The sequence below is a fragment of the Gymnoscopelus microlampas genome (genome assembly GCF_963454915.1).
Source record: "Gymnoscopelus microlampas genome assembly, chromosome: 4".
NCBI lineage: Eukaryota > Metazoa > Chordata > Actinopteri > Myctophiformes > Myctophidae > Gymnoscopelus > Gymnoscopelus microlampas.
The window spans coordinates 6,915,464-6,938,754 of NC_139941.1; the positions used below are offsets into that span (position 1 = coordinate 6,915,464).

Sequence of the window (23,291 nt, forward strand, 5' to 3'; positions counted from 1 at the left end):
CATACGTCACAGGTACGTCATACGACTGACATCACAGATTTGTCCTCATATAGTCCTATAGCTTCACATGGCGATGCCTCAGCGGCTTGCCGCTGCGATGTCAATCAGCAACTTAACGAGCTCTATAGAACTGGCGAATCTGGAGATCAGCAAAGTCGAGTCGAGGACAAAATTGCTCAGATTAAAACTGTGGCAGACAGATCGTTTGATTTAGAAATCGAGAGTGAGGAATGTGACACAGTTCTCGAACATTTGGCCAAGGAACTTAGGGTGGCCATGAGAATGGCTGAATGGCACAGTGGTGTATAGTGACTTAGTACGTTTACTCAAGTACTGTACTTAAGTACAATTTTGAGGTACTTTTACTTCACTGGAGTATGTCCAATTGTCTATACTTTTACTTCTACTCCACTACATCTCAAAGGCAATTATTGTACTTTTACTCCACTACAATTATTTGAAACTTTAGTTACTGGTTACTTTGCAAATACAAATGATTACATTATAAAACATACATTAACCACTTTAGCCCTATTGTATACCTAGGCTATTTTCGAACATTTTAGTACTTTTACTTTTGGTACTTTAAGTACATTTGGGTACCAATACTTTTGTACTTGTACTTGTAGCAGAGTATTTCTACATTGTAGTATTGATACTTAAGTAAAATAAATTGAGTACTTTTTCCACCACTGCTGAATGGGTAGAGAGAACCAGCATGGACAGGTTTTATTCCCAGGCCCTGTCAATGTGTCGAAGTGTCCCTGAGCTATAGACACTAAACCCCTAACTGACCCCAAATATGTTCAGACATTTAACCAGATAAACCCCTCAATACTTAGTCAACTTGAACTTTGACGGCTCTGTATTTGGTCTGCTCTTTTTTACCTCTACACCAAAGCTCTTTGCTGAGAATAGCCTATCTACAACGCAGTGCAACACGTTGTGAGCTTGTACCGGCTATCGGCTGTTTTCGGAGGATGGTCCAGCCAGAATAGGTATATTCTGGCTGCTATAGACCAATTATTTGTTGTTTACAAACATTGAGGCTGCATTGTAATCAATTCCCAAGATTCCCAAATCTTATAGTTAGTAATCATAGCTTTTTTTAAATTTAGTCAGTGTAAAAAGGTAGTGGACAAAAACGTTTCGTCATAGTTTTAGTCAACGACATTAACACTGCTGTGACAGTATTATGTCATATTGTCATATTGATGACATCAGAGTATGAACATAAACACGCACACACGCACGCACACGCGCACACACACACACACACACACACACACACACACACACACACACACACACACACACACACACACACACACACACACACACACACACACACACACACACACACACACACACACACACACACACACACACAGTTATACAGTAGAAGGTTGGCTCCTAATAACAAACACCAATTAACAGAAACAGAACATTCAACCAAATAAATCACAATGAATTATTGACAACTAGACCATACCCGTGGGGGGATATGCGCACATGATCTGGCAACCCGGGAGCCAGCGAACACAACAATGCTAATAACAAGCTGACATTTGGGGAAAGCGAAAAACGGGCTCTGGTGTTCCGTGCACATGGCAATGGTCAATGGCTGTGTGCAAATTCAGATCAATTGCGCACAGACAGAGCTTTGTCTAATTATAGGAGGATATAGGAGGATAACTGCCAATTATTCGCCCTGAACTATTTCCACTGAATGGGTGCTCTGCTGGAAGTATAAGTCAACACATGAGTTGAACAGATGGGTGAATAGTTTTACTTCTGATATTTAGGATGATGCTGGGTAGGCCACCCTTAACATTGCTTACCCTATGAAGTAGAGAAAGTGATTGAAAAGGCAACACATGTCAAATGTCATGACAATAAAGAAATAAAGAATTGACTTAAAATTAGGCCTACATCACATCCCACACAGAAATACATCCAGAACTACAGTGCCACAAGAGTTTATTGCTGAATTCTCATGTTGACAGCACAAGAGTGACCCCTAGTGGTTCAGTTGGTCTACTGCCTTGTATCTTTATAGCACACCTTTGCCTTGTTTGAAGAGTATGTTGCTGTTGTTTATTGCAGTGCTTGATGCTTAATAAGACATTTGTAGAATCGGCCTCTGGTCTTAATGGGTTACATTTGGGAAAAATGGGTTTCGTCACTCTCCTCATATGCTAATGGTCAATGCCTATGTGCAAGTTCAGATCAATTGGTCAACCCACTGATATAGGCCTGTCACGATTATGACATTTTACAAGCGATTAACAATTATATTGCGTTTTTGTCATTGAACACTGGAACATATGAATAAAAAGGACATTTCTGTTTGGCTTTTACGCTTTGAAGTTGCACAGGACAGATATGACAATAACCGAAATATACAAAGAAATAACTGAAATATTGAATAATTATATACTTTCCAAACAAATGTTGATAGTGGAAATAGCCGATCTACAAGCTCACAGCACGTGTAGATCGGCTATTTCCATTCATTCTGAAACTGTTTGAAAATATATTAACATTTTTCAACATGGAAACAATTATGACGATTATGCCAAATAATTTAGATTTGACGATTAGTATGTAATAATTGTGACAGGCCTACCCACTGAGGGAGAAAAGACAGACAGAGGTTTCTTCATTTTATATAGAAGGATAAAAGGCCAAACGTATTGTCATACGTCACAGAGCAGTCCTCATAAAGTCCTAGATTCATTTTTGCAGCTAACGATGTCAGTTAACCATTTAACGAGCTTTGTAGAACTGGCGATCGGTAAACAACGACACATGGAGGCGCTGGCCCAGCTTCAAACTAAGATAGAAGGACTTTTTTTTATTTAGAAATCGAGAGTGAGGAACGTTGTTGTTCTTGAACAGGTGACCGAGGAACAGAAAATCCTGAAGTCCTTCTATCTGCTATACCACCCAGAGCATCCTGACAATGACCATCACTGGATGTGGGGTCAATGTGGACCACCAAGGGCTCCAAATGGACCCTTATCGATCTGTAACTGGGAGAGTGTACAACATGGAACCTGTTTGGGGGGGGGTGCCCCCCTCACCCAAGAAAGAAAAAAGGCCTACATAGACAGAGGTGCTGTCACCAAGACAATCATATGAACCAATACATCCAGCCATGTCACAATTCACAGCCTAGTATATGTATACTGTGTCTCACAACTCACAACTTCAACAGCAGAAACTACACAACGCAGCCTAGTGCACTGTGTCACAACTCACTACCAGGGTTGCCAGATCTGCTTATTGTAATTTCCCCGCAAGATTTTATTTGAAAATAGCCGATCTACAAGCTCACAACGCGTCGCATCGCGACGCTTTGTGAGCTTGTAGATCGGCTATTTTCAAATAGCTGATATATATGTTAAAGTGCTCATGTCTTCTTTTGGGCTGGTTTTCCTAGACCTGGTTGCTTGTTTCTCTCACAGAATCTGGCAACACTGCTCACTACCTTCAACAACAGACAACACAACTGTCACAATGTAGAATCACATCAGCCTGCAATTCCAGAGCCATAAACAGTCACTGGCGCTCGGGTGGCTACTCTACAGAAACACAATTGGCCCCGTATTTGGGGCGAGGGAAGTCAGGCGGGGCGGGGGATAATTGCCACTGCAAGTAGGCTAGTCCTACGGGCTGGGGCAGCACCTGTCAGCAGGGAGTGTTGGGCAGGAGGCGTAGAACGCGGGCTCTATACGTCCTACCGGTGGGGGCTCCTCACTGATAGGTGCGTCAGTAGGAAACAACAGAAGTGACAACACAGAAATGTGTGTGGAGGAATCAAGTGGCATAATGACTACATTTGGGATAAAAATTGATAAAAAGCAAGAAATAATGTAAGAAAAGAAACAGGCACTGGACATGTTTCATTACCATATTGGGTCCCAATATGACAACAATAGAACATGAATCAAATCAGTACATACAACACAATATTGCAACAACAGCTTGGATCACATTATTACACAACAATATGACAACAATACAGTAACAGCTTGAATCGTGCACATACAACTCAATCAGCAGCAACAGCGGCAGCAAAGAGAAAGAAAAAAAATAGGGGAAGAAAACAGGTTCTTACCCTGAGATGTTTTCTTGACTACATCTGTTGTGTGAGTGATGGCCAGGGTCGAACTGTAGATCTCCCCGACTAAACTCATTGTAGAACCCCCTCATCTCGCCAATACTTTCCTCCCCTGCTTCTTTCTTTAGTACATCCATGTAGGTAGGCGTGGGACGGCGGACGCCCTCATAGGCTCTATGCACAGCAGCCATATTATCACTTCCTTCACAGGTGTTACCAATGCTACTAATGAAGGCTCTGTTCCATTTTAGTGTAGCACAGTGGTTCTCAGATTTTTCAATTTCCACGACCCCCATAACTCTGAGAGTGTACAAATGGAACCAAATGGAACCAAATGGCATTTGTACACTCTCAGAGTTACTGTCAGTTACACACCCGCAAAGGGCGTAATTTGGGAGTGTTTCCAGTGAGCCAACATGCACAATATCAGCACCCTGACTCTGTTTGACCAGAATGGAAGAGCCTTCATTAGTATCATTGGTAACACCTGTGAATGTCTTACAATACGGCTGCTGTGCATAGAGCCTATTGTCAATGCCAATGTGTTGGCTCCCATAGCACAAGTCTGCTGGCTGGGAGCTCCCAGTGACGATGTCAGTGACCGGCCAGCCTCATTCTACTGGCTGCCATCTTCTCACTCACCCTCAGTCGAACTCCATACAGATGCTTGTAGGTGACGTGTTCATCCTGGCATTCTGAAGGGTTGAATGTGACACAAATAAGTTGTATAATAGTAAGCATGTTTCTCTTCTGTAGACATATTGTTTAATGTTGTCCTTTCTTTTAAACATGCACACATTCAGGGTTTTTTAAACTGACTGAATGCCGTAGCATGTAGTGGTCTAATGAACAGACTTATAACGCCGAGATTCCATGTTCAAATCCCAGTCCTGCTAAAAGTTCAATGATGGAGTATATTAACTTTACTAAATGAAGGATAACATACAAATGAAGACTTCAAAAGTAGGCTACTATTGGGACTTCTTCTGGGCGTGGCTGAGCGATATGGTCTAATGGTCTAATTATCAGACACTGCTAATAGTTCAATGCTGGAGTATTTCAAACTTGACTTCTAACCACACCCCTCCCCCTGTTTCCTGAGAGCTAAAGGAGGGGGGTTATAATATTCTGTCCAGCTGAAGATTTACTGAAAGAAATTCTAAATGATCAAAATTAAAAGTAGTATTTAGTGATAGGCTACTTCTTGCATTTTTACATGTAAGACCTAAACTCTGTGCCAGCCAATCAATGCTAGTAGGGGAATGAACTAAGTGTTATTTATCATTTGTTGTGTTGGTGTTGATTTAGATTTTCAGGATTTTGTCACCTCACTGTAATTACCTTATTTTTGGCATCACATAGAGAAGACAATATCACTTTCATGAGTTAGGGGGCTACAGGTTGGGAAAAGCCATCTAAACATTTTTATTTTTCAATCAAAAATCCATGATTAAACGCTGCATTTCAACGGACCTCGAAGTTCTGGCCACAGGGCACTCAACCAGCGGACGTCCATACGACGTCCGTACAACGTCCAAGTCAGAGCAAGCCACAGACAGACCAAAAACGTTGCAATCTGACGTATCAAAAAGACGTCCATACAACCTCCTCCACACGACGTCCGTACAACGACCAACCCCAGACGTCGCAATACGACGTCGCATAAAGACGTCCATACAACCTCCATGCGACGTCCGTACGACGTCCAAGTCAGACCGCTGTAAACGTCGCAAAATGACGTCGCGAAAGAGACGTCCATGCAACGTCCATACAACGTCCACACGACGTTTAAAACATACTCACATGTTTTACTTTAAGTGAAAGTATCAATACTTTATCCTGGATATATTACTCTGTTACAAGTAGAAGTCCCATATTCAAAATGTTCTCGAGTAAAAGTGCAAATGTATCGGCATCAAAATATACTTTAACTAAAGTACCAAAAGTAGAAGTAGGCCTACTCATTGTGCCGAATGTCCCATATCACAAGTTCAAAATGTGTTCAAAATCTTTTGAAAATAGCCGATCTACAAGCTCACAATGTGTTGATCTGCTATTTTCAAATGGCCGAAATAATATACACGGCTGAGGTGGTTAATGTGTTTTGTAATAATAATCAAAATCTACAAAGTAGCCTAACTAGTAACTAAAGTTTTCAAAAACATTGTAATGGAGTAAAAGTACAATATTTGCCTCTGAGATGTAGTGGAGTAGAAGTAAAAGTATTGAAAATTGTAAATACTGAAGAAAGTAAAATATCTCAAAATTGTACTTACTTACATTAAGGACTCAGTTACTTTTCACCACTGATAAAAATGACGTCCATACAAGGTCGACACAACGTCCAAGTCAGACCTCGTCACAAAAAGGTGCTGGTGGGATTAATTACTGAAAATAATATAAATTATTATATTATAAAACATACATTAACCACTTCAGCCCTATTTTATAACTAGGCTATTTGAAAATACCCGCTTGGAGATCTGCTATTTTCAAACATTTTAGCACTTTTACTTTTGGTACTTTAAGTATATTTTGATGCCAATACTTTTGTACTTTTACTCGAGTAACATGTTGAACACAGGCCTTTCACTTGTAATAGAGTGTAATAGAGTATTTATATATTGTATTTTATGTATTTTATTTATATTCTTTACATCAGTAAAATATCTGAGTACTTCTTCCACCACTAATGCCCCTGAATCCCACTCTCATAAAACAAGCAGAGCTTTTTGAGTTCATCCACTGCGTTCTACTCCCGTCCTGTGGGAGGCAGCAATGTGCCGCAAGGCGCCCAGTCCCAGAAACCACACGAAGAAGACAAGGAGGAAAAATCAGCGTTGCCATGTCTGCTGATTATAAGCGACATTGGGCTTCGTTTTCTGTAAAGTTGCTTGTAAATATTGGTATGGTTGCGGCTTGCGGTTTTTTTTTGGGGGGGGGGGGTTGTTTCTAACGCGCACTTGAACCAGGGGTTCTCAAATAATTCCATGACAATGTTTTGTGCCAGGGAGCATTTGTGTTAGAATGTTTCAAAAACGTTCCAGATATTCCACATTTTATTGCAAGAGTTTTTGAACAAAGCAGATCTTGAAGCTCACAACGCTTGCAGATCGGCTACTTTCATAAAGCCAATGCATGCGTATGTTTAAAGTGCATGTGCATGTACAAGTTGCTTCTTTTAGGCTTGTTTTCCTAGACCTGGGTTGCTTGTTTCTCTCACACACAACCTGGCAACACCGAGGAGGAGGAAGAAGAAGTTATCAACAACAAACAGTATGGCCGCCTGCTGCTGAGCCATATGTCTGTTTGATTCATACAGTAAAACACCGTAAAGAAGAAGCATTGTGCAGCACACAGACCATCTAATAATGGCTCATTTAACCACAAACCACGCCGATAAGGAGAGGTACGTCCTTTTGTATTCATAATAATAATAATACGAATAATACGACCTGCTAGCGTTAACGTGGCTAAGCTAACATACTCGTCATCACTCCTGTCCTGTTTTACTTGGTTTTCTGACTCACGCGATAACTAGCGATATTATGTATATATAACTATATATAATAGAGAATACGTTGTCTTTTAACACCTTTGTACTGGTCAACTCAGTCATGAGCAGTAACACTCCTGTTTTTATACATAAACAGATTGTTTATAGCAGTGGTTTCTCAAACTTTTTCATGTCAAGGACCTCCAAATTGACACTTATTAGCCCGCGGACCCCCATTTGAAAAGATAAGCCAGGGACCCCCATAAGAGAAGATTTTTACGGCTCTTTAGCAGTGATTTTCAACCATTTTAATTTCAAGGACCCCCAGTTTGACATGTATTTTAGGGCTATAGACCCCCATTTAATGGCATTTATATCCCTGGGACCCCAATTTATATTGTAAAATCTATCTCAATTTTGCAGACCCATAAGGGTCCATTTGGTTCCTATCCATCATTTAGCTGGGGACCCCCTGGAACCCCCTTAAGTACCCCTGGGGGTCCCCGGACTACACTTTGAGAACCAATGGTTTATAGTAATGCTGTGCATGATCATAACAGAGGTTCCAGTAATGGGCAGCTTGTATTACCTGCTCCAAAGATAAATGCTTTAAAGAGATATTTTATTTATAGATATTGTGTTTGGTAAATTCACTTTTAGAAATAATCTAAAATGTTATTTAACACTGGAAAGTATTTTTGTCTTTGTTTAGCTGTATTCTTTTTTTGTTGTAATTTCAGCTATTTTTATTTGTTAGTTTACAGTTTTTTGTGCGTTGAGTACTGACATTTAATAATTTAGTATTTGTAATTGTATTGGTTTGTTTTTATGTGGACCCCAGGAAGACTAGCTGGTTGCTATGGCACCAGCTAATGGGGATCCTTAATAAAAAATCAAAATAACAACATCGTATCGATATTTAGATCAATTAAGTGTCCGGAGAGTTTAAACATACAACTTTGGAATCATGTTGTGAAGTCGTGAAGTTGGAAATACAGCTTGTTTAAAGCATCCTTACTTCTTGATTACAATCATGACAAGACTTAAAACGGCAGTGTAGTAAGCAATGTTCATTTATTTATTTGTCCTTTACGTGAATGTGTTTGATTCACGTAAAGGATCCTGTTCCTCCTTTTTTTGTTGTTGGTCAGGTTGATTATTTCAGCTCATTTAAATTTTTCTCAGTAGAAATTATTTTTTGCAGAGCAGGCAATGAGGATATGTCCAGGATACAAGTTATCTACCTTCTGAATCTGTCAGACTGACTGTCTAGTGTCTAGTCATACTATTTCTTTGTGTAGGTTTGTCTGCATCTATCCGGTGTACATCAACAGCAAGAAGAAGCTAGCAGAAGGTCGTAGGATTGCCACAGAGAAGGTGCTTTTAAATTTGTATTATTTACTTGTTTATGTACTTATTTGTTTCTGCCAACTCTGCATCAGGAAAATAGTTAATTGCATCATGCAATCTTATGGTTGCAAATTGTTACTGAGGACATGCCACCATGTTGGAGGAGTGATGTTGTCACGTCTTAAATAAAGTGCATAGATAAGATAAGACCTTCATTAACATTGGGATCGGGATGTTTGTGTGTTCACTCAGGCGGTGGAGAATCCATCATGCGCGGAGATCAGAGATGTACTGACTGCTGCAGGCCTGAACGTCTATGTAGAGGTACGGCTCTATAAAACACATGGTGCACTACAAAACAACATGCTCTACAATGTATGCTGTCTATTTACATGTACTCGTTGCACTACAAAACAACATGCTCTACAATGTATACTGTCTGTCTATTAGATGTATTCGTTGCACTACAAAACATTACAACATAGACTGTGTACTACAATACATTGTTAACGAACTCTGTGTGTGTGTGTGTGTGTGTGTGTGTGTGTGTGTGTGTGTGTGTGTGTTATGTTCAGAACAAGATGCATCCTCGGGAGTGGAACAGAGATGTTCAGTTTAAGGGCAGGGTCAGAGTTCAACTGAAGCAGGAAGATGGCAGCCTCTGTCTGGACAAGTTCTCAACTCGTAAGTCACTGGGGTTGTCACGGTCATGACATGATACAGCAAGTGATATTATTTTTGTTGGAATAAGTGTTACATCAATTCCTATTCCTTAACGGTTCCCTTTAACGACTCCTATAGGGGTTTTCAAATGGACTCTTGAGAGTGTACAAATGGAACCAAATGGACCCTTACTGGTTCCATTTGGTTCCAGAGTTAGTACTATAGTCCTTGGTTCTTGAAATTATAAAGGTTTGAGAACCACCGGTATTATAATTGTTTATTACACGGCTTGGTTGAATGCTCGATTCTGATTGATAATGACCGATGAGCTCTATAATGGACCGCTGTGTAATCAGAGACTCAGAGCACCTGCTTGTGCCAACCTGCGTTGCTTGGTTTTATGCTTTATCCAACATGACAACCATGTAAACAAACAACCAATTTACAACTAAACGTTGCTCTCAAGAATGTTTTTGAAAACATTTGAAGTGAGAAATAGACGATGCAATAACCAAAAAGTGATTCTATTTGATCCACTGCACTTCCTTGTTTATCGTGGCACAACAACGGGGGAATACCAAAACGCTCGCCCCAAAACACAGTCGCCCTGGGGCAAATCCGTCAGTATTACAGGCAAATCGGCGATATATAGAATGGGGGGCGAGTGTGTTTTGCGGCGAGTTTTCCGGTTACCTTGTGGAATACTGTAATTTGTTTTCCGAGGCGAACTTGTCCGCCTAGCCCAATACTTATGGAATACTTTCATTGCTGTAAGCAAGGAAATACTTCGATTTGTTGTTACTTTTGGGTACATTTATTTATTAAGTAGCCGTGTAATAAGCGGGATAATGCATGGGGAGGTGATCATTATTGAAATTTAAAGCCCATCAGGGTGGTTAGTCACCCTGTCGGGCTTCAAATTTCAATAATGACCACCTCCCCATGCATTATCCCTTGCATAGCAGACGTTACCAGCTCTAACAGGAAACGGTTCCAAATGTGATGGAACCAATTATGGTTCCTCAATGTTGGATCCGGTGAACTAACCAGGCTCTGCGTGTTGTGTTGTTGTGACCTCAGGTAACGACATCATGATCTACGTAGCGGAGATGATCCCCAAGCTGAAGACCCGAACCCAGAAGACCGGCGGAGGAGAGAGCAGCTCCCAGCAGGGCGAGGGCAAGAAAAGCAAGAAGAAGAAGAAGTAGAAACTCATTTTTAACATCTTTAGGGGCCGTGTCCACGGAAAGGGGTTTTTGTTGTCGTTTTTTTTTTTTTGAGGAGGACTTGATACCATTTCCAGAGCGCTCCTTACTAAGTGCACGGAGCGTTTCTTGACGCCCGCTACATTCAAACGTATCAACCGTTGCTCGAACGACATGTGTCATCCGCGTTATTAGTACACATAGCTGAAATAACGGTAAACATGGACTTCTTATGTTGTGGTAACGATTCAAAGTCAGCTGGTAAATGTCAGACAAAGCCAGGAGGGTCAAATGTGACACTGATGAGCAACTCTTTACACCAATTACTTCCTATTTATGTCATTATTGAAAACCGTGTACGTATTTTCATTTTCATAAGCGGTAGCAATTTTCATTGTTTCCTCAACAGTTTATATTATAATCTTAAAAGTCAATGTTTCAAGTTAAGTCTATTCATTTTATTCTCAACTAGCTATAAAATGGCTAACCAAAACGTTGAACAATTTGTTGCGTTCTTTGAAGCGCCCGGAGTGGTCCACCAAAGAAACGCTGAAAACTGAGAGGGCAGAGACACGATGCTCGGGAAGAGGAGTGCTCCAGCGTGTCTTTACCATAGACATATGCATGGCTGACAGACACTGGCAGCTGAAAAAAAAAGCTTTCTGTGGACATGGCCCCTTTATCGTTAATTTGTTAACCCATTTAGACCGGGAAAGAATCTGTGTCATTCTTAGATTTATTTGGGATATTCAAAAATAGCAGATATACAAGCTCATAGTGCGGCACCGCGTGTCGCGCTATGAGCTTGTAGATCTGCTATTTTTTAAAGAAATTGTGAAAGTTTGTGCAAATCTTGAATATATAAACTTTTTAAACAGATTTTTGCTTCTGGGGATTCTACAAATCTCTTCTAAATCCTAACAGTTTTTTGACTATAAAATCAGTGGTGCCCAAACTGTTTTCATGACCCCCAAAATTATATGTATTTGGCTGAGGACCCCAATCTCAAAATATGTTGTTCCAGGGACCCCCCAGAAGCAAAGATTTGAGTTAAAATGTTAGAATATATAGGCTATATTCAATGATTTGCACAAGCTCATAGCGCGGCACTCGGTGCCGCGCTATGAGCTTGTAGATCTGCTATTTTTGAATAGCCAAAGAAATCGCCGTTCCCGGATTTAATGTGTTCCTGGAAACATCAGCTATGAACATCACACAACTCTCAGTTCGACATTTTTTATGTTCCGTTTTACTTGAATGGAAAGATATCCCATGATCCTTAATGTTGAGACTCATTCAGAAGCACAGAACCAGGAAGGCTGCCTAGAACTCATCTTCTAATTTGGTAAAACATTAGGGCCTGTGATCTGACTCATTGGTTGGTTGTACAAGAGAGGGTTTTGGAAAAAGCATTTGTGATGAACACGAGCAGCGAGTCGGTATACACATACATTTGTAAACAACATTAATGATGAGACGAGACGGGGATAGACTGCAGAATGGACAGCAGTGTGAAATATGTTGAAACATATGTAGTGTTGGGAATCTGTTAATAAACATCTTTTTTTTCATTTTTCAGACATGCAAAAGTGTCACTTTTCAGCTACAGTCACCTTTTTGAACCCAAATAGGGCAATTGTGTGACACCTGACCCGAAAGAAAACAACATGTTGTCACCTTTTTCGCCTCGGGGCTGTTTGCATGCCTGATTTTTGACAGAGACTGCCTGAGAGAGACTTTTTATACTGATATAAAGCAGTGTTTCTCAAAGTCGGACCCCCAGTATGTCCATGGGGGTCCCCATAAAAATGTAGGAATAGTTTAAGCACTTAAGCATTATTACAAAAAATGTTTAAAAAGCTTACATGTCATTTTTTTTATATATTTGCCTATGACATGCACAAAATGGGGATATCAGATTGAAAGTGGTTAATTTCACTATAATTACACCAGCTAGAAGATAATCCAACGAGAGAATGTACAAGAATGACAGATATAGGTTTCTCTCTCCCCACCAACAGTGAAGACAGTTGTAGAATTCAGTAGAGATATTCTCTTATAGGGGTCCCTGGCACAAAATCCTTTCAAACGGGTTCTGGGGCTTAGTAGTACAAAATAATTTTGGGGGTCCTTGACATGAAAATGTTTGAATCGCTGGTGTCAAGTGATTCTATCACATCTGCAGTGTTGGCGCTGCTGTTTTGTTTGACATGTTCTGATAGTCTAAACACTACAGTATCCATTATTAAGCACCAATGTGTTCAAGTGGCTAACATGCATGAAAAAAAATGTGTGTGCGTGCATGCATGCATGTTTGTGTGCATGTGTGTGCATGATCGATGTATAAAGGATAATGGTTGGTAAGCACTGCTTCAGACCAGCTGTCAGTGTTCATGTGTTTTTTTTTCAATACTTTATACTCACTATGCTCTACTACATCTCGGAGGGAAATATTGTACTACTTGCCCTTTACTTTTAGTTAACTAAAATGGTTTCACAATTTTAGTTTTAGTTGAGTATAACCCTGATGTCAATCTAGTCAGTCAGATGAGATCAGCACTCAAATGCTATTAACACTTTCAACCTGGAGTCCCTCAAAAATGTAAGTATGAAATGGGGCTTTAGTAGGTAATCCTAATGACATACAATCCCATTAGTACAACTCGACATCCTTCAAAAAAATGTATGGGTTGTGAGTAAATATCCAATTGTTTCTATTTACGTGTCCTATATTTGACAGAAAATGGATTTCAAAAGATTTTCACCAAAATAAAAATAAACAACATCCTCATAGGGGCGGCAGTGGCTCAGGAGGGAGAGCGGCCACTTGAGAATAGGAAGGTTCCTGGTTCGATACCTGGCTCCCTGTGCGTTAGTGTCAAAGTGTCCTTGAGGAAGACGCCACTAACTTGTTCCTGATGAGCAGGTTGGAGCCTTGCATGGTTTCCTCTGTCGTCAATGTGTGAATGCAATGCACATTTTAAAGCACTTTGGATAAAGCTGCTAAATCCACCTTTTACCATTAAATGGAAAAAAGGTGTACGTATAAACATTTTATATGACCCGCTATTTAACCGGAAATGCAAAGTTCACAATGAAATCATATCTAAATATAATACCATACTGTATGTGTATTCTTAAAATAACATGAATCACCGATTATAAGTCACAGCTGCCAGTGATTCACTCCAACAGCAATTTGCACAGAGAACCAGATAAGTAACACCACACCACATGTCAGTTCATTTGTGTGTTCCTAGTATGTTGGGAGGGGAAAAAAAAAACATACACAGTTATAAATAAACTCACAAGTAACCAATACGTCACTGCCATTAACACACACACACACACACACACACACTGTTAGTGAGAGGACAAGGTCCTGGCAGATGCGTTTGACATGCTGTTCACTGAGAGGAGAAGGTCCTGGCAGACATAGACATCAAAGGAGAGAACATCTTGGTTTTGTTCTCCGAGGAAAGTAAAAATTGTAGTAATAAAATAAATAAATAAAAAACATATTCTATTACATGGCAATAGAGGATTATGCTTTATTCCAAGTTTCATTACTCCAGTTTTCCTGTATATTATCCAGTGGTGTAAAGTAACTACAGTACATGTACTCAAGCACTGTTCTTAAGTACAATTTTTGTATTTACAATTTTCAGTGCTTTTACTTCTACTCCACTACATCTCAGAGGCAAATATTGTACTTTTACTCCACTGCAATTATCTGGAAACTTTAGTTACTAGTTACTTTGTAGATTTGTATTATTATTACAAAACATACATTAGCCACTTCAGTCCTATATACATTTCGGCCATTTGAAAATAGCCGATCTACAAGCTCACAATGTGTCACATCGCGACACATTGTGAGCATTGTGAGCTTGTCAATGTCCCCTTAGCTAAGAGAATTTCAAAGGATTTTTATACATTTTATACATTTGAAAACTTGTGAAATGGGACATTCTGCATAATGAGTACTTTCTACTTTTGTTACTTTAAGTATATTTTGATACCAATACTTTTGTACTTTTACTCAAGTAAATTTAGAATTCCAGACTTGTACTTGTAACAGAGTATTTCTACATTGCAGTATTGATACTTTCACTTAAGTACAAAATGTGAGTACTTTTTCCACCACTGATATTATCATATTGTTATGAAAAATACTGGTTACACCTTATTGACACAACCCAATTGACAATGTTGCTTTTACAGTCAAATTCTACTCTTTTCTGAAGAAAGTGACACTGAAAATCAAGCACGAGTGTAAGGTAAAATTAACTTGGGTGTTTAATTCAATTTCATAATTTAACCTAAAAACGTTTGTGTGCGTGTGTGCGCGCGCGGTGATACCTCTGGGGGATGTGGACACATGTCCTCTCCACAGGGACGCCGGCAGACGGACAGCTGACATTCCCAAGTAGTTTTTAGAGTCGGCTGTCATCACGTCCCAAAACACAGAAGCCTCGCGGTCGTTATCAAGCTATCTCGTTCAGGACGGACAGACTGACATTCCCATTCTAGGGATAACCAACAAGTTTGACATTTCTAGATAGCAGCTTTATTGACCACACACAGCTTAGCGTAACGCGTTGTGAGCTTGTAGTTTGGCTATTTTTTGCCAAAGAGATTTGGTGTGTAGAGGGGGAAAAGGGGGCTGGAGCGGACCCAGGATAGACCCTGGGACTCAACAAAGTATGTTGTAGGCTGTAGGGTATGGTCTTCTTGTTTTTTACAGGCCAATGTCCCCGTAGCTAACAGATAGACAATGCAGAGACCCCCCATTGCATTTGGTATCTTGTTAAAACAAATGTTAAAGAAACCTTTTTTCCTTCATTAGAGGCTTTCAAAGCTAGCTCACCATATACCTGATTTTCTCAACAATGTCTGTTGACTATTGAGTGTTTTGAGACTATGGAAGTATTCCACACGTTTTTATTTTAAAGGTAGGGTAAGTGATATTTTTGGGTATTTTTTTGTTTTGTGTTAAAAAGGTTAAAGTACTATATTCTGTAGTAGTAATCATTGTAGTAATCATTGCTACAGAGCGTGTGTTCGGTCACAGGGGTCTCTCCAGCTCTTTAGTAAACAGTACATTTTCAGGTAGGTGACAACATTTAAGCCAATCAGGAGAGAGCACTGAAAATGCATTTTCTGTTTAATAAAGAGGTGGAGAGACATGGAGACTCCTTTTACTGAACAAACACTCTATAGCAATGAGTACTATCAGAATATAGAGCTATTTAACACTTAGTTTTTTAACCAAAGTAAATCACTTACCCTATCTTTAAGTGACTATGGGTTTACCTCCAAGTGATGCTTCAGCTCTGATAGTTTCATAAATTCAAGAACAAAGGGGTTCCACACCGCGCCTCAAGCCAAATTCAGGCTGGTCCGCTGCATCTCAGGAGCGGGACTGGTATGTGTAGAAGACACATTTGCGAGTTTGCGCCAGTGCTTCCAGTTTCATAAATTTGCACATTATATTTGCTGATATTTTGGATTCTTCTCAATGTGTAGCCCCCCCTGTTGTAACTCTGAGGACCGCCTAGGGATCCCAGACCCCCTGTTGAAGACAAACAATATAGGGTTGTCACAAGATGGATCTTTTTGTTATTGTTACATTTGACACAGTGACATAAACCAATCTGATTTAACAACCAAGTGGTTCTTAAACCTTTTAATTTCAAGGACCCTCAGTTTGGTATGCATTAGGCCCACTCTGACTCTTAGGGTTCCATTTGGTTCCAATTGTACACTCTCTGAGGTGTAGGGTGTCAGGAGAGGACCCAAATGAATGCAGAACCATGCAGGCAGGCTGAACAAGTCCAACTAATTGTATTTATTAAACAGAATAACACAAACAATATGCAGTGAAGCAGGCAGCAAGAAAAGCAGGAACACACAGTAACCTCGTCTACAAACTGGCAATGAAACACCAACACACAGAGGGTATAAATAGACAAAGACTAACTAGACACAGGTGAACATAATCAACACATGATAGGCAGCATCTTTTGCCAATAACAGGACAGGCGAGACAAGGCGGGTAGCGGCCGACAACAAAGCAAAACAAGAGTTACAGACTTGTAAGGGTCCATTTGGTTCCACACTATAAATGATTTAGCTGGGGACCCACTGGAGCCCCCCAAAGAACCCGTACATAGACCCCCACTTTGAGAACCACTGTGTTAACCCCTCATTGCATTAGCAGTTAAATGTCAAACGCCAATGTCAGCTGTTTTAACTTACAACACGTGAAACAGAAGTTCACTTTCTAGAAACCGTACACACGGACACAGACACACAGACAGAATGCAATCACAGTGTAAAATCCTTAAGTTTTAAAGGTGCTGTAAGTAATATATATCTAGTTAAAGTTATATATTCTGATAGTAATCACTTTTATATAAAGTATTTGTTCAGTAACAGGGGTCTCCCCATCTACCCTAATAAACAGATACAAACATTTTCTGGAGGGTTTCCAATTTCATCCAACCAGGAGAGAGCCAGTTATCAATCTTCAACTTATACTGTTCCAATTCCAATAGTCTGCTCTTTCTTTGCGTCATCACATCCAATTTCACTTGTTTATCCTGTATAATAAGTGTTAAATAGCTCTATATTCTGAATAATTGCTAGAGTGTTTATTCAGTAACGGGTCTCTGTCTCTCCAGCTCTTTAGTAAACAGAAAATGCATTTTCAGGTCAGGATACCAATTTTAACCAAACAGGAGAGAGAACTCACACAGGAAACAGGATGAACAAGTGAAACTGGAAGTGATGACACAAAGAAATGAGCAGACTTGTTCTAGGAGGATGAATGATGATCTCAGATGTTGAAGGATGTTCACTCTGGGATGGTGGGCTCATGTCTGGACGGCCGGTTTGGTCTTGAGGTTGAGGTTGAGGTTCTTCAGGTGCTTGGTTCGATTCTCCAGCCGGACGGTCCATTCGTCTCTCAACCTGAGGACAGTGTAAAGTGCAGTGTTGATTTCGTCGACTAAAACTATGACGAAAAATGTTCGTCGGCTACCCTTTTTCACTGACGAAAACTATATGAAAACGAAATAAAAACTAAGCTACGATGACAAAAATTAAGACTAAGTAAGTATATTGACAATTTTGTCAACAAATAAAAACTAAAATGTTAGTGAGGGACTAGTGGAGAAGAGATCCAGTAGAACTAAAAGACGAGTCATTTTATGTTTGGTTGCGCTCGGGTGTTGCGCTCTGAAAATAGCCGATCTACAAGCTCACAACGCGTCGCGCTGCGACGCGTTGTGATCTTGTAGATCGGCTATTTTCAGCATGCAACCAAAAAATCTGCCATTACGACGCAGCCATTACAGCCATTACAACGCCACTAACGCCCGGCAAAAAACAAATTTGTCGACTAAATCAACTGTAGATTTAGTTGACTATAATCTTATGATATTTAGTCGACTAAAACTAGACAAAAACTAAAACATTTCAGATGACTAAAATATGACTAAAACTAAATTGAATTTAATTCAAAAGACTGACTAAAACGAAATAATAATCTGCTGTCAAAATCAACACTGGTATCACTGCCGCTGTCTCCCTGGGTCACAGTTATTTTTTTCAATTTAAAATACCATAGGTACCATCTTAGATCGCATCATATAAAAACTGTGTTTTTATATGATAGATAAACAAATCAGCCCCGCGATTTTACTCATATGGATATGAAGCATCAATTGACAGTGAAACACTAGGCTACTAATTTATCCAGACTGTGTCTTTGGAACATGGTTGACACGATCTATAAGTAAATACTCATGTATTCAAAAGTACAAATTACGAAGTACATTTTCTTTTTAATGTCAATACATTGGCTGTATTGACATTATTTTCATGTTAAAACAATTGTTAAAATAGCAGATCTACAAGCTTGTGTGTGTGTGCGTGTGTCCGCGTGCGTGCATGCATGCATGCAGTGGGAATGCTGGTGGCAGTGCTGGTGTCAGCTGCCAGTGTGCATGCGTGTCTGAATGTCTGTCTGTCCCTTCCTGTTGTTCCTGGATTATTACATTTGTTCACGCAGTTGATAATCCTCATGACCTTATAACAAGCACACAAAACACACACACACACACACACACACACACACACACACACACACACACACACACACACATTGTTTCCCTGCTAGAAGCAAGCATCAATGCTGTGTATGTGTGTACCAGTTATGTAAAAACAAACACCCTTTCATCCAATGTCATGTGCATTCTATCACTGATGCACATTGAACAATGTTTAAGTGAAAGTGAAAGTGTTCACGTCTTTCTGTTGGTTTTTATAAATTGTTTTTTATTGGACAGACTCACAGACTGCAAGTACTCCAGTACACATTTGACAGAGCAATTGTCACTGTCATGGAGTAATATATGACCGGGAGTAATCTATACTTTGACTCAAGTACTACTACTGGGGGTTGAGTACTTCGTTCAGGTTCATGTTTGCAACAGTATATGTCCAGGGTACAAGATACAGGGACTTAGGTGGGATTAGGGGTGTAAACACCTGTTTAAGCAGGGCACACATCCAGGGCCATGAAGCAGGGAGGAAGGATCAAGGAGTGAGTGACCTATCAAATGCTGAGGTGCCAGAGGACGCTCTTTTACTATTCCAACAGACTCAGCAGATGAGGTAAACCTCCCAAAAGTCCCCTTGCCCCCCCCCCCCCCCCCCCCCCCCATTCCAGCTATAGCAGGGGTGGGCAACTTTGATGATGGAGAGGGCCACTATATTTACACACTCACTCCAGAGGGACACATTGCATATACTGTCGGGCAGACACTTATTATCTCCGTATTTTAACTTTTTTCCGTAAATGAATGCCGTACAGCGACCATTCTATGACACATAGAATGTCACATGTTACATTTTCTGAAGTGAAATTCTAAAATAGCTAAAATAGCCGATATACAAGCTCGAAACGTGTGAGCTTGTAGATCAGCCTTTTTTGCTATTCTTTTATTATACTATAATAAAAAAAGTCTATATTATATATATATATAATATAGACTGAAGTAATTAAAGCGGGTTTTGTTTGCATGTTTGGAACTCGCACACACCGCACCACAGCACGTGTGTGCGCGCGCGCACACACACACACACACACACACACACGCACACGCACACGCACACGCACACGCACACGCACACGCACACGCACACGCACACACACACACACACACACACGCACGCTGTCAATCTTAATAACCATCAGTATGTGTAACCTGACAGTCACAAGAAGAGCCAGATCTTTTTAGGTGACCTACTACATCCTGGCATCCTGTCAGCTCTGTGCTGTGACTGGCATCGCACAATTCAATAGGTCACCAATTAACACATATCTGCAGCATACTGGCCTCTGGCCCGTTCACCCACCTGACCTGATTATACACTTAAGCCCTATATGGTTGACCGGAGTGCCTCATGTCTTTTCTGTTTTCTTGTGGGGAAAGCTTTCACTAAAAATGGCGGATCGACAAGCTTACAACTCGTTGCAATGCAACAAGTTGTATGTACTGTTGAATGACGAAATATAACATACGGCTTAAGGGGTTTATCAGACTAATAATAATCAATTTGTAGGATTATAAAAACAATGTATTACAATTCTTTCAAGTAAGGGTTACATTGATTGGAAAAGAATAATTTCAAAGACACAAAAGTAATCGATAGGATCATCTCTAAAAAATAATTGATAGTTGAAATTGAAAGTGGTGAAGTGTGTCTGTATTTATACATATTGAACCACTGAAAAGTATTTACAAGGGCAATACATTGGATCCATTGCAGGTTTTTTTTTTTTTTCATTTCCTGAAAAGTGACAGCAACAATTTAATAAACCTTGGGTTACTATCCAGCTTCATCATCATCATCATCATCATCATGGAACGCAAGAGTTCAGTTCTGCATTTCCTTGCGTCACTTCTGGGATGTGTCTTGCTCAAGGACACTTCGACTGGAACCCGCAGGGGGAGCTGGGGATGGAACCGAGAACCTTCTGTTTCCCAAGGGGCCACTCTACATCCTGAGCCACAACCGCCCACGCGCGCGCGTGTGTGTGTGTGTGTGTGTGTGTGTGTGTGTGTGTGTGCGTGCGTGTGTGTGAGTGTCCTGATCTGGCCTCAGTGATGATGGTACATGCTGTATGCTATAAGCACGTCTGTTTTTAGACGTGTCTATTGGCTCATGCCTTACACTTGTTAATTCACACTCATGGATCAACGGGTGACAACGCATGCCGCCGGTTCGAATCCGGTCATGACCTTTCTCTCTCTGTGTGTGTTGTGTGTGTGTGTGTGTGTGTGTGTGTGTGTGTGTGTGTGTGTGTGTGTGTGTGTGTGTGTGTGTGTGTGTGTGTGTGTGTGTGTGTGTGTGTGTGTGTGTGCGTACTTCAATTACTATACTTGATAGGCCAAACATCCCCACAAGTGTAGTGGAATTTGAGAAGCAGACCGTTTTCCTGGTCCTCATGAGAGATATGGCTGTTTTATGCTTAAAAAAGGATTTGGGCCTTTTTTTTTTACAATGATCTGGCTGCAAACCAATTTCCCGCAAGGGACAATAAAGCTAACCTTGAACCTTGAACCCTTGGCGTACAAACCCAATTAGGCGTACAATTAGGAAAAGATTCAGGCTGGGGTTATAGGGTCTTAAGATGTGTTAAAGGGATAGTTCACCCCCAAAATGACTTTTTCTATTGATTAGTCACCCCATGGAGACTTTAATTCATGGATTTTTTTTGTTTTTGTCACATTCCTAAGCCAATAATTTGAACACAAAGTGTCTCCTTTGCGTCTCCTACCGGAACGACTGCCTACCGGTCCGCTGGTCATCACATTATTGGCTTAGGAATGCGACAAAAAACAACACAAAAATCAAGTCTCCATGGGGTGACTATTCGAAAAAGTCATTTTGAGGGTGAACTATCCCTTTAAGACGAGAGATTTAGATTTTAGGTTTAGGGCTTTCCCCTATTTTATATTTAGTTGTTTGTACGCACCGAAATGTTTATGTTTATGTCCTCACAAGTGTAGTAATACAAACGTGTGTGCGTGCGTGTTCTGTTCTCAGTTTAACATGGTTGCGTTCATGGTCATGTACAGTATGGTACAGTACATGACACTGAAATACGGTACATCATACTGAAGGTCATGTTGTCTTAAGGGAAAAGGTTCAAGTGCAGGATTAGATGGTCTAGTTTCTAGTACACTGTTCCTCAACGTCGGCTCTAGGGACCACCCGGGTCTGTAACTTGAGTTAAATAAACACTGAGGTTTTTCAGTGTTTCTCAGTCTTTTCAGGCCATGACCCCGCAAAAGAATCACATTTGAACGGGGGACCCTCCCACCCTGACAAGCACTTGGAATTGTAAGAGTTGAGGCATTACATTTAGTTTGACTTGTTGACTTGTAGTTGTTCCACAGATGAATATTGTGAAAATAGCAGATCTACAAGCTCAATAAAAAGGTCTTAAAGGTCCTTAAATTGTCACTTTACTGTCATCTGGGGACCCCCCAAAAATCATGTGGAGACCCCCATGGGGGTTCTGACCCACAGGTTGAGAACCACTGTGTTAGATTAGCAAGCTACACCGTCATAGTAGCCTTGGAAAGCAACAGTTCCTGAGCTATGCGGCCCATATAGGGCCAGGAGCCTGACTCCTGTTTCTATAGCAAGAGGCGGCTTCATGCACAAGTAAACCCCCTGGATATGACACTAGTATGTCGCAGGGACCCCCAATCCAACCCTTGATGTGCCAAGCAGGGAGGAGTCTTTGGTAATGACCCGGCCAGGGGATTGAACCCTGACCTCCCTGTCTCAGGGCGGACACTCCGTATAATGCCACAGAGTATAAATTAGGCTTCAGAATAACACATTGATAAACCCTGCCAATAACGTGTGATTTTTAGCCACACCCTGGTGTCCCTGTTCTGGGCATAATAGGTGAACATTCAACGGAAATATCAGATCTACAAGCCCACAACGTGCTGCATCGAGCTTGTTGATCGGCTATTTTCGGCGAAGACATTTTGTGTGGAGGGAAATAAGTATGGGACGGAGTATAGAGCCCTGGTTCAGTGATGTACTGGGTTTAACACAAGGTGCAGTTTCTACTGTTTACCACTGGAGGGCAGTAAGTGAATCCAATCAGTGAGGTAAGTAAACCAATGTTCAGATTTAAGCTACAGGCTAGTATGTTCACACTGGGAGACCAAATCAGATTGTTCTGCTAGGACTAAGAACTTAAGAACTAGATTGGTTCTATGAAGTCTGAGCAGCAAAAAGAGATATGGAAACTGATTTTCTGCTTGTCAGATTTGGAAAAAACATTCCTGGGTGGTTTGAAATGCGATTCAAATCTCTCAGTCTGCTGATTTGATAACAGTGTGGCTGTCAGTCC

At 40.6% G+C, this 23,291-nt stretch overlaps 1 protein-coding gene and 1 long non-coding RNA gene across 3 annotated transcripts in view; one reads left to right on the forward strand and one right to left on the reverse strand.

Annotated features, from left to right (window-relative positions):
* Positions 1-23,291, reverse strand: part of LOC311044580 — a 132,188-nt gene that overhangs the window by 105,862 nt on the left and 3,035 nt on the right. The window contains exon 3 of one of the 2 annotated variants that reach the window (XR_014600708.1): positions 17,616-17,815. This is a non-coding gene — a long non-coding RNA (uncharacterized lncRNA). Of the gene's footprint in view, positions 1-16,676; positions 17,816-23,291 lie in introns of those variants that run through there. The other variant, XR_014600709.1, reaches the window with a different exon arrangement.
* srp19 (signal recognition particle 19) lies at positions 7,390-12,416 on the forward strand. Its single transcript, XM_084056270.1, has 5 exons — positions 7,390-7,535; positions 8,924-8,999; positions 9,225-9,296; positions 9,548-9,656; positions 10,716-12,416. Exons 1-5 carry the CDS (start codon positions 7,498-7,500, stop codon positions 10,841-10,843), a joined length of 423 nt encoding a protein of 140 aa, XP_083912396.1. The 5' UTR covers positions 7,390-7,497; the 3' UTR covers positions 10,844-12,416.